Source organism: Echinops telfairi, unplaced genomic scaffold (genome assembly GCF_000313985.2).
Source record: "Echinops telfairi isolate 266 unplaced genomic scaffold, ASM31398v2 ScPeMD7_3533;HRSCAF=4204_0, whole genome shotgun sequence".
Classification (NCBI taxonomy): Eukaryota; Metazoa; Chordata; class Mammalia; order Afrosoricida; family Tenrecidae; genus Echinops; species Echinops telfairi.
The window spans coordinates 18650388-18662400 of record NW_022107431.1 but is presented as its reverse complement, the minus strand read 5'-3'; the positions used below and the strand labels follow the sequence as shown (position 1 = coordinate 18662400).

The 12013-nt window shown below is 50.0% G+C and overlaps 1 protein-coding gene across 1 annotated transcript in view; it reads right to left on the bottom strand.

Moving 5' to 3' along the window:
* LRP11 (LDL receptor related protein 11) overlaps window positions 1–12013 on the bottom strand; it is a 51846-nt gene that overhangs the window by 1531 nt on the left and 38302 nt on the right. Inside the window, exon 6 of the mRNA XM_045294566.1 lies at window positions 4029–4121. Within this exon, the coding sequence (XP_045150501.1) occupies window positions 4029–4121 (93 nt within the window). The remainder of the gene's footprint in view (window positions 1–4028; window positions 4122–12013) is intronic.

Below are 12013 nucleotides of genomic sequence, written 5' to 3'. Positions count from 1 at the left end.
TGGAAAGCCTTGTCTTTCTCCCTCGGAGCGGCTGGCGGTTTGAAACTACTGACCTTATGGTTAGCAGCCAAAAGCATAACCACTATGCCACCAAGGCTCGCTCCAGTGTGTTTGATAGGCCCTATTTAATCAAAAGACTATTAGATACGTATTAGTACTTTGCAGACAAACTGAGGTGCAAAGAAATGATGTAATTTGCTTAAAAACTGTAGCTTGAGTTGTTGGGTAGGCCTCCGACTCTCAAAACTCCAAATCACAGCCGCCCAATTGATGCCGACTCATGGCAGCCCTATAGGACAGGGTAGGCCTGGCCCTGTGGTTTCCGAGACTAACTCTGTGGGAACAGAAAGCCCTGTCTTACTCCTGCAGAGGGATAGTGGTTTTGAACGGATGACCTTGTGGTCAGCAGCCCAATGTGCCCTTAAACTCGCATCTCTTTAAAACCATATTCTGTCGTGGGCGCCCACAGAACATGTATGCCTCAGTGGGACATTGCCACCAGATCCCCTTAGAGTAAGGTGACCAGATGTCCCACTTTTGGCAGAGCAGTCCCGATTTTTAACAATTTTACCAGCGTCCCATGCTGTTTTAAAAAAGTCCCAATTTTTTGAAAGAATGCATGAAAAGCCTACAGTTTTCAGCTGCCATGTGGCTATTTCACCAGGATATGAGTTTTATCAATGGTGTCCCGCTTTACCAATGTTAAAATCTGGTCACCTTACGTTAGAGTCCCCGTGAGATGTTTGGAGAAAAAACAGTGGCGCTGTGACTGCCTGGACATTGCCAGCACGCCGTGCGTTCCACTGGTGGATTCATACGTGGCCATTTGCTCTTAAAATAAGTCTGGCCCATCCTGCTTTCTCGTTCTGGTTTAAGCCTGAGGAAAGTTTTTCCTTTATCAACCCGGAACGCTACCCTTAGCCCGTAGACTACAGTTGAAAGCGAACGTCAACATATGCTGGTGTTGTTTTGACCTAGGGTGGCGAAGGACAATCTCCCTTCAATTCCCCTCCACAAGGGTCTTCGGTGTGGCGGGCTGGTCCTCCAAGCCCAGGCCAGAGGTGGCCTTCCGAGACTTAGCTGAGTCTGGAAGGGGCAGGGCATGCCCAGGCCAGTCTTGCATATCAGACTCAGCTGGCTGATTCAGCTGGCTCTGGGGTACAGCCAGCTCTGGGGATGCCATGCTGGAACTATTTTTAGCTGCAGGAGTCTTGCCAATGGGTGGAAGTAGAGGCGTGAACACAGCCTCTGGGGGAGCTGATTCTCTAACAACATTTTCTTTCACTCACGTATTCACCTGAGTTTTTCCTGAGGCGGGCACTGAGCTAAGTGCTGATGAGGAAAGAGAGTAACCAAAAATCAAAGCCAAATACACGGCCATCAAGCTGATTCAGACTCCTAGCGACCCCTCCAGGACAGGGTAGAACTGCCCCTGTGGGCTTCCAAGACTGTAACTCTTGAAGGGCATAGAAAGCTCGTCTTTCTCTCTTGGAGCAGCTAGTGGTTTTGAACTGCTGACCTAGTGGTTAGTAGCCCAATGCGCGTCAGGTTTGTTTTAATTGCTTTCTACCCGAACTCACTTAGTTCTCACAACAATCCCATGAGTCGGTCCTATTATCATCCCTTTTTATAGACGAGGGAATTAAGTGACTTGCCTATGATTGTACTAAAAGCGGGGGAGCTGGGACTCGAAGCCAGGCACGACCGACGGCTCCATGGCCCATGGTCTCACACTGTGACATTTTCCTTCCAAGACAGGATCTGATCGATGTGATACTTATCTAAAAAGCCAAACAAACCAAACTCACTGCCGTGGGGTCGATGCTGATGGAGGGCAGATACAGAAAGAATTCTTGCCTTCCCTGTGGGAGATGTGCGTTCTGTTCCTGGCCAGTGCCCCCCCATGCACGGCCACCACCCATCTGTCAGTAAGAAGAGACTGGGAGGGAGCTGTGAAACTGAACAGGTCTCAGGGGAGCTTCCAGACTAAGACAGACTGAGAAGAAAGGCCTGGGGCTCTACCTGTGAAAATCAGCCAGGGAAAACTGTATGCATCCTAAAGGTCCAATCCACGGCTGAGCTGGAGGTGGTGCAGGGCTGCCAGCGGTTTGGGCATGGGGCTGCCCTGAGTTGGGGGTGACTTGATGTGAGCTGACAAGCACGGTAACAAACCAGACCTAGAGTCAATCTAAGGGGCGGTCTCCATCCGCTACAGCGGACACCAGTCTCTGATCCATCATACCTGATGCCGTTCAAGGCTGTGATACCAAAGAAGAGGAAGTCTACCCCCAATGTACTTTCCCGAGTACCACACCTTACTCTTGACTTTTCAAGCTTTTGTTGGGACGGTTCCTGCAACGCTTTTCGCTTGGCTACTTTGAAAAGGAGAGCTTTCCGAACCATCTAAGTACATACATCCTGATGCTTTTCTGAGCAACCGCCCACGGGCATGGCTGCATTCAGCGCATACGCCTGGGAATGACACTCAACACCTGTAACAGCTTTAAGGGGCATTGGCCAATTAGACCCGTGACTCTCGGGACACAAGTGGGCATGGGAGGAGGGATGGGCCTGGATCCCTGCTGCAGGGCAATGGGGGAAGGGATCCTTTCACGGAAACATCTTGGGTCACATATGACAGGGGAGGGCACCCAGCTGCATGGCATCTGTCTAGCTCCTAGAGCAGTGGTTCTCAACCTTCCTCATGCCACCACCCTTTCACACAGTTCCTCATGTTGTGTTCATACCCCAACCACAAAATTATTGTCGTTGCTCCTTCGTGACTGTAATTTTGCTACTGTTATGAATAGGGCGACCCCTGTGAAAGGGTTGCTTGATTCCCAGGATGAAAACTGGTCCTAGAAGATGTTCTTAGAAAAAAAAAAACAAACGCCCCTGCTGTGAAGTTAGGGAGCCCTGGTGCCTAGTGGTTACATGTTGGACTGCTCACCTCAAGGACAGCAGTTCTAAACCACCAGGAGGAAGAGAAGGCTTTCTACTTGCATAAGGAGTTACCGTCTCGGACACTCACAGGGGCAGCTCTACCCTGCCCGACAGGGTCTCTATGAGTCAGTATCAATGCGATGGCGCCGAGTTTGGTTTCGTGGCCATCAAGTTGTGACCCATGCAGCAACCCACCAGAGCAGAGTGGAATTGCTCCACGGTTGTCTGCAACTGCACATCTTCACCAGCCAGCGCCTGTTTTAAAATTATGCCTTTCTCACTGTGGAGACCCCTGATTCAAGGGTCCTATCGTGTCCTCTCCACGCTCCTTGGACGTATGAGGTAGTGGGGTTTAGGATTATGATCTGCTCCGATCTAGGCCCATGCCCTTTATCGTGTTTTAGTCTTCATCACAAACCACAAAAATGATCTAGGATTTTCTTCCACCTATTAAATATCCCCTAAGCTTTTCCTCCATCCTCCTTAGTTTCTGGCTTGGTCACTAGAGCCCCTAAGGGAGAATGGGACACTAGAAAGACCTTTAGTCCTGCTGCATCATAAACACATGACAAACTGCCATCATTTATCGACTGAGCTCATGGTTGCAGCCCAGCAGTGTGCTAACTGGGCCCAAGCACTCTCTCTACTGGTCCTGCGGGCAGACAAGGTTACTATCCTTGGCTTCCTCAGGAGGAACCTGAGATCCAGAGAGGTAAAGGAGCCTGGCCTGGGGCACGGGGTCTAGGAGTGGAGGAAGTATTTGAACCGGGGCATCTGATGCTAGCTTTGTGCTTGTGGTACCCTGTGCCACAAGTGTTCATCTTCCATGGAACGCAACAACGGAAGGGCCCACAGTGGCTCCTTGGTCCAGCCAACTTATGAAAAAGCAAGGAAAGTGAGGCCCAAAGGTGTCTGGGTCCATCCAGGGCCCAGAGATGCACACCGTGGGACCTAGGAAATAGGGAGACAGTTCTGCCCCACAGGTCACTGCTCTTGTCCCGAATACCCGAGGCTCCAGCTAACACCCTCAGAGACAAGATGCATGAGCCCTGCAGGCTTGGATGCTCTGCAATGAGTCACCTTACCTGCTTCGGGAGCTGGGTGTTCCCTCCTTCCCTGATCGATCTTTGACGCAAAGATATAATTCTCTTTTCTCTTCTTCCCGGGGAGATGACCATCTGCAGGCAGGAAGGAAAGAACGCTTATTGGAAGGGCATCAGAAACCCCCCAGGAAGCAGACCTTTTTACAGCTGAGCCGTTGAGAAGACCTAGAAAGCATAGGCCTTATGCTGAGTCCCTGGGTGGTGCAAGTAACTTACTTGTTTGCATGCTACCCAGAAGGTTGGAGGTTTGAGCCTAGCATGTGACGTCTCCGAGGAAAGGCCCGTGGTCTACTTTTGAGAAACCAGCGATCAGAACCCCGTGAGAACCACGCTTCTCTGAGGCGTACCCGGGGTCGCCCTGCGTCAACATCGATTCAAGGACAATTGGCTTTGACCTTTGATGCTGAAACACTATGTGGTGGCTACTGTGATCAACAAAGTAGCGGATGACGAGATGCTTACAAAACCACCAGGGAGAAACATCTCTGCAAGCTCACTGCCAGGACGCCCCCTCCCTGCAGAAGGCACAGGTGTCAGGCTAGGAAGAAGTCACGGTCCGTCCCTGGGTTTCTGGTCACACGCAGTGTAAACAACGAGACCAGGTTTTATTTTTAAAAGAACCCAGCAGCGGCCCCCTGCCCGCCTGTGGCCCTCACTCCGCCAGGGCTGTCAGCAGCCCCTGTCCAGCTTCCTCAAGTGCAAACCAAAGCCCAACTCAGTGCCATTGAGTCGTTGGTGACTCACAGTGACCCTCTAGGACAGGGGAGCACTGCCCCTGTGGGTTTCGAAGACTGTAAGTCTTTATGGGGGTAGAAAGCCTCATCTTTCTCCCTCTCTTCCAAACTGCAGACCTTGCAGTTCATGGCTGTGTGAGGCTGGGCTGACTAGAGAGACAAATCCAGAGACACTCCTACATGTGTATCCTACATGTGTAAGAAAGAGCTTTATATCAAGAAATAATTCTCTATCAGGACAACATCTCAGCCCAGTCCAACTCAAGTCCATAAGTCCGATACCGGTCCATAAGTCCCTCTTCAGACTCACGCGGCCACAAGCAATGATGCAGCATGCAGGAAGATCACAGGCCGGTGGGCGCCAAGTTGTGTGGAGCCAATGGCTGCAGCTCTGGCAGCAGTCGGGGTCAGCCAGCAGGAAGGTGAAGGCAGAGAGGCAGGGGGCGAGGTTCCCAGGACCCACCTTATGAGAAGGCCATGCCCACAAGGAGGTACCTGATTGGCAGGCTAGACTGAACCCCTACCCTTTTCTATATCTTCAAGTGGACATTGTAACTACCACAATGGCCCAGGGTGTACCCACTATACCACCAGGGCTCCTATCCATCCAGTGCTGAGTGGGTTTCCATCCATGTGCACCTGCGTGCTGGCAGAAGCCAGCCCTGACCTGGGACCCGCTGTTAAAGGTTGGGACGTTGCTGTAACACTGAGAGCTGTAACACTGAGAGCAACAATTGGGCAAGATGAAATCTTAGCAGGGTTGTTACTGGGCCTGTATCATTTGCTAGTGGGTGAGTCACAGCCCGGGTGTTGACTGAGAAGCCCTGGCGGCACAGGCTTTGAACGCTGGGCTGCTGAGGGAGGAGGAGAGAGGGCAGTCTGCCTCTGCCAAGGTGGAAGCCGGATAAGCCTCTATGGTTGCAATTGTTCAGTGTGTCTATTAATACGTTGGTGTATCTATTAATACGTGGCTATTGAGATGATTGTCATTTAACGTTCACCCAGGGTGCGTGTCGGAGTATGACTTCTTCATGGGGTTTTCTTTTTTTAATCATTTTATGGGGCGCTCTTACCGCTCTTATAGCAATCCATACATTCATTGTGTCAAGCACATCTGTAGATATGTTGCCATCATGCTTTTCAAAACATTTTCTATTTGAGCCCTTGGTATCAGCTTCTCATTTTTCCCCCTCTCCTCCACCCTTCCTCCCTCATGAACCCGTGATAACTTATAAATTATTATTTTCATGTCTTACACTGACTGTTGTCTCCCTACCACCCACTTTTCTGTTATTCATCCCCCTTGGTGGGTGGGATGGTTAAACGTCAATCACTGCGATCGGTTTCCCCTTTCTCCCCCACCTTTCCCCCAACCCTCATGGTATCACTACCCTCATTATTGCTCCTGAGGAGTTTATCTGTCTGGGATTCCATGTTATCTGTACCAGTGTACATGCTTCAGTCTAGCTGGACTGGTAAGATAGAACTGGGTCATGATAGTGGGGGTGAGGAAGCATTAAAGAACTAAAGCAATGTTGTGTGTTTCGTATGTGCTATACTGCACCCTGGTTGGCTCGTCCTTTCCTTGTGACTCTTCTGTCAGGGGATGTTCAATTGTCTACAGATGGGCTTTAGGTCTGCACTCTACTTCCCGCCTCTACTCCACCCCATCGTTCACATCAATATGATTGTTTGTTCTGGGTCTTCTGATGCCTGACTCCTGATCCCATCAGCACCTCATGATCACACAGGCTGGTGTGCTTCTTCCATGTGGACTTTGTTGCTTCTCAGCTAGATGGCTGCTTGTTGATCTTCAAACCCTTAAGACCCCAGACACTATATCTTTTGATAGCTGGGCACCATCACCTTTCTTCACCACATTTGCTTATGCAACCATTTATCTTCAGCGATCATGTCAGATTAATAGAACAAAGGGTACTTGCATTGAGGGAGTACTTGAATAGAGACCCAATACCTGTTTGCTACCTTCATACTTAACATTTAAACATATATACATAGACCTATATCCCTATATTAATATATTTACATATGAACATGCCTGCATTTATATCTCTGTAAATGTTCTTTGCCTCCTAGTTCTTTCCTCTATTTCCTTTCACTTTCCTCTTGTCCCACTGTCATGTTCAACCTTCAGTCGGCTTTCATTAATTCCTCTAGTCTACATTGCCCTTGATCAAGCCCCACCAGGCATCCTACGCCTTCCTCGCCATCGATTTTAGATCACTTGGGCCCTTGTCCCTGAGTTTGTGGGGTACCCTCTTCCTTCCCCCACTTCCCCCAGAACAGCCGGTCCTACTGTTTTCTCCTCAGGATTGTTTATCCTGCCTGTCTTACATAGAGATTAAAAACACAAAAATAATAAAAGGCTATAAGTTGTTCCAGGTCTGATGAGGTGCCACACCCTGCACCAGAAGTTTATTTGGGGGATTCCTTAGGGACTTCACAGATTTGCTCCCCTTGCTGCCCTGTTGCTCCCCTAGTGTTTCTCCCAGTGTGGTGGGGTCAGATTGGGCACAATTCCCATATTGTGTTTCCAGTGCTGTTCCCCATAGTGCTATGGGTCAGTGAGGGACACCCACTCCACGGGGGTTTTCAATGGCTGGGTTTGGAAAAAGACAGCCAGGCTTTTCTTCTGCCACACCCAGAGGTCATTTCAAATGACCAACTTTGTGCTTAGTTGTTGAGAGTTGGCTGAGGGCTACCCATCCATCTGCATCCGCTGGGGACATAGTCCATGGACAATACTGTAGAGAATGGCCTGCTTCCTCACTAAGGATGCAGTTATTACATCAGCAGGGCTCCCGCTGGTGAAAAGCCTGTGGACGACACAGAAAGATGGGCAACCCATCCTGGGGCTGGCCTGGGCCCAGGGACCAGATGGCCCAGGGCCATCTGAATGTTCCCTCAGGGAGAGGCTGGGGCAATTTGTTCCGAAGGGACAGAGAGACAGGTGGCCACCTGTTCTTGGACCCAGTCATGAAGTCAGGTTCATCTGCAAATCAATATTGGTCCATTCTGAATCTTCAGAATGTATGGAGCGGCAGGGTGTAGAAAGCAGCCATTGTTCCCGGGGCAAGGCAGACAGCGAGGGAGGAAGGGGGTGGCGGGGACAGTGTTCGGTAGAGAGAAGTGTGCGGGGGGGACCAAGAAGACACACTGGCCAGGACTCTACAATTACCCAGATGCCCTGCCCTGCCCTCATGACCTATGAAGTATGAATCTCTGCGCTGTGTGTTCCAAGAAGGAATTCACTGCCTTTCCCCAGAGGCCTAGCAGAACCTCGACTTCTGCCTATGGAATCCTTCACTTTCCGTTATCTCCTCTCACCAGCAGGCCATTCGGAACCCTCCAAAAATTTCTAACCACTTGTTTTTGCAAGTGATTCATTTTGACAGCGATCCCTGGAGGATGTGTTAGGAAATGGCTTTTTCCCTCTCCTGTAGTTTTCTGTCCACCGTGCACTGCTATACAGTCACAGAGGGAGCCGGAGGCTGGGGTTGTCTTGTCTTCAGCTCCTTTTCATTCACAGCAGAAGAAATTTTGGGAAGACTGGGAAACAGCAGCTGGGAATGGGTGCTACCATCCGAGCCTGCCTTCCAGAATGTTCTGTAGCTTCCTGAGACCACCTCCTTCAGCAGGCTGACTCATGCAGGCACCACACTTGTTCTTTGTTGTCTTGTGCTGCTGGTCTGCGAAGCTGGTGGGTGGGTGCTCCCGGGAGGGGTGCTCTGTTTTTAGCCTAGGAGGCTCACAGCCAGGCCCATGTGACTGTACACCTGCTTCTTCCGGGAAGCTTCCTGAGGCCCCATGCCAGCAGAGAGCAGAGACTCGAAAAGCCATTGGAAACTGTCACATGAGATGAACTGACACAGCAGGTGTGAGCATACTGTGAGTGAAGAAGATGCACAAGTTGGAACCGATTTAATAGCAACACACGAGTCGGCATTGACTGGATGGCAGTGAGTCTGGGTTTAAGGACCACAGAAACATAACCATAACATTCCTCACTGACATCCTCTTGGCACACTTGCCTATCAGGGTCCTAGTGCCCTTTGAGAAGGCCTGGCAATGCAGTGAATTGTTAACATGGCTCTTCTAGCCCTAACCTTTGTGACTCCCACCAGACGACCTTTGTGTTCCTGATGGCTCTGGGTCAGAAGGTGGGAGCAGAAACTGGGTCGGCTGTGAGGCATTGCTAATGGGATCCTGCTGGGTGTCTGGGTGTCGAGTCTGCCCTGTCCAAAGCAGCATGTGACTGTCAGTAGAGGACAGCCAGTTAGCAGCGAGCACACTGCACAGCCCCCAGGCCACCAGGGCTGTTCCCCTCTGGTTAAGGCAGAACTGATAACAAACATGACTGTCTCCTTTAATCTTGTACTTGGCTGGAGGGTAATTGTAAAGGCCTATCAGGAGGCAGATCATGTTACTTAGATAAGGCTAATTTCCAGATAAGATGAACTATGTGATTGTATCTGAAACAAGTGATTTCTTGGACTGAATGGCTGGGGCCAGGGCTTAAAGAACAGACTATTCTGTATAAACTACGCATAGAGCTCAAATAGTAAAACTTCTGCAAGCGCCATTACATGGCCCGAAACTTTCAGCTGACATCTTGTAGAAGGTGTGGGACACTAACACCGAGGGAAATAGAACTGGGACTTAGTCCCTGACTGGTACGGAGGGAATCTGGAAAGCCAATGTTCCATTGTAGGAAAGCCGCCACTCTGGTGGTTGGAGATACAGTCCGAGGACATTTTCCTGCGGTGGTCTGTCATTTCCACAGTTTCTCCCCTTAAAGCTGTGCTGCCTTCAAGTGAGCAAGTGGTTGATTCTATCTCCCGACAGAAGCAGACACTGCTCTTTGGTCTATTTCTTCCCATCATGGCATCCAGCCCCTCTCCTACCTTCCCCCAATAGTAGATGGGCATAGGGGGACTTCATCCCCCCAGCCTGGATGCAAAATATTTGCCATAAACCTGAGTTTTTGACTATGTCAATTTGGTCATTAAATTTGCCCTGACAGCTTTCAATGTATAGAAAATAACCACTTCACCCCTGTGGCTCTTTATTTTATATATAAAACAAAAGGGTGAATTGTGGGAAACAAAGATTTTGCCCAAGTTGTCTCCCCCAAATGTATGCCAAACTTAGCTGCTTGCTACACCTGGTGAATGACTATACACTTGGAAGTCAACCAGTCACCAGTTTATCCCACAACAAGTAGGACCCACTCCCTTTGTTAGGTAGGTTAGCTAGGGCTGGGAATGTCGTGCCCAGAGGGCCAAGCTAGGGCAACAAAGGAGTGGCACACTGCACATGCCCAGAGGCTTGGATTCCCGCAGGTAGGCAGGGGTGGGCATAAACTTGAATTGGCCCACCTAGGCCAGGTAAATTCAGTTCAGCCAATGGGGTCGATCCGGGGTCTTCCACCATGACTCCCCATGGAATCCTTGAAAAGGCAGAAGCCCGGGGTTGAGCGGGAGAGAACTTTGGCACAGAGAGCTTTGGCAGGACTTTGGGACACTCTTGTGGGATGCCGAGCCGTTTCCAGCCAGGCCGCATGCTGGGGAGGAGTCCCTCGGTGCCGTGTAAACCTGAAACTTCTTCTAACTTTCATAAAACTCACTTCGATCACGAACCAGGCTTCGGCGTGAATTCTTTCTCGCGCGGAGCCAAGGACCGAGGTATATCTAGCTCCAGAGAGATCTAACAGCTTCTGATAAGAATGGTAGTTGACTATTTCCTTGTAGGAGACCCCAGGGAGGTTGAGCCCACCTAAGAGTGACCAAGGTTAGGCCGCCATCATGAATCTAGGGTCCGCCCATCTTGTCACATGTATACCTCTAGTCTCTCCCCTTCCTGTGTGCACACCTCTGGTTCATCCCCTTCCTGTCACGCTTATGCCTATTGTACATTCTCTTCCTATGATGTGTATGCCTGTTGTACTGCCCCTTCCTGTGACGTGTGGTTACCTGTAATCATGACCCCCTAAGTCATCATAAGCATTGGTTAGCAATAAAGTTGGCCCCTGGCGGCTAGCTCTCCGCCCCACCTCACCTCTGGACCTCACCTTGGCCCATGCTGTGCATGGACCTGGCTGGTAAGATCATGGTCACCCAGGAGGTGAGCATGCTACCATGAAATGTGTCTGTCTCCATTATTTCAATCTCTGTCCTATCTCTCATGTTTGCTATGACTGCACTATAATCTTAACTTATTATCGCCGTACAATTGCACTTACTAAACCCGTGATTAGTTGTGGGGGGCTGGCCTTTTCCCCTGTAAGAAGGCTCACCGTGTTTCCCCAAGTGTCCCAGGACAATGGGGTGTTTAAGGCACCACCTGGCTCTAGTTGATCAAATGACCTTCTCCAAAGCAGTAGACTGGGAAAGGAGGGTACAGGTGCTGGGTGGCCGATGCCCTTTCACTGTAGGGCCAACCAGTGCCCAGGCCCTTAGTGATGGCCTCCTAATACACGTGGGGTAAAAGCACACTGTCTACAGACAGCAGGAACGGCCCCAGGGAGCCTGAACCGGTGTCTCTGTCCTCCTGAAAACACTGCTTGTTGGAAGTTTTCCCTTTGCCCACGCCATCAATGAGAAATTGCACCTCACCATGATCTGTATTATACCACCTGTCTTGGCCTCATCCTTAGTATTTCTTCAGGTGTTGCAGCGAGACAGGTCTCACTCAGCCTCGAAATGTATCTGGGCGGGGATGAGGCTGCCGGGCATGTAACTGTTCATGTTCATTGTGCTAGTGGGCCACCCCTGTAAGACTCAGGCCTGTGAAAATACATTGGTCATCCACACCTTGTGCTGGCTCTTTAACTGGCATGAGCTCGATCGTGGGGTGGAGATGCTAGTCTGGGGTCTGAGGGATCCTGCAGGGGTAGGGAGGACACCCCTGTTGTCCAGATAGAAGCCCCGCCACCATGAGGACCCTGCCTACCCTTCCTCTGTTCTTCCTGTTCTCCCCACCCCTGACTTAAAAGTTAGTGGATATTACCCATATAAGAAATTCTTTTTTTACATGAGACAAAAACCAGGGTTTTGTTAAAAAAATTATCCTACTTCCATTAAAAATAAATATGACGAGTAATAAGAGAGTCAACGGACTGGGAAAACATCTTTAGCAATGACACATCAGACAAAGGCCTTATTACTAAAATCTACAATACTCTGCTAGCTTCCAAAAAGAAAAAAACTAATT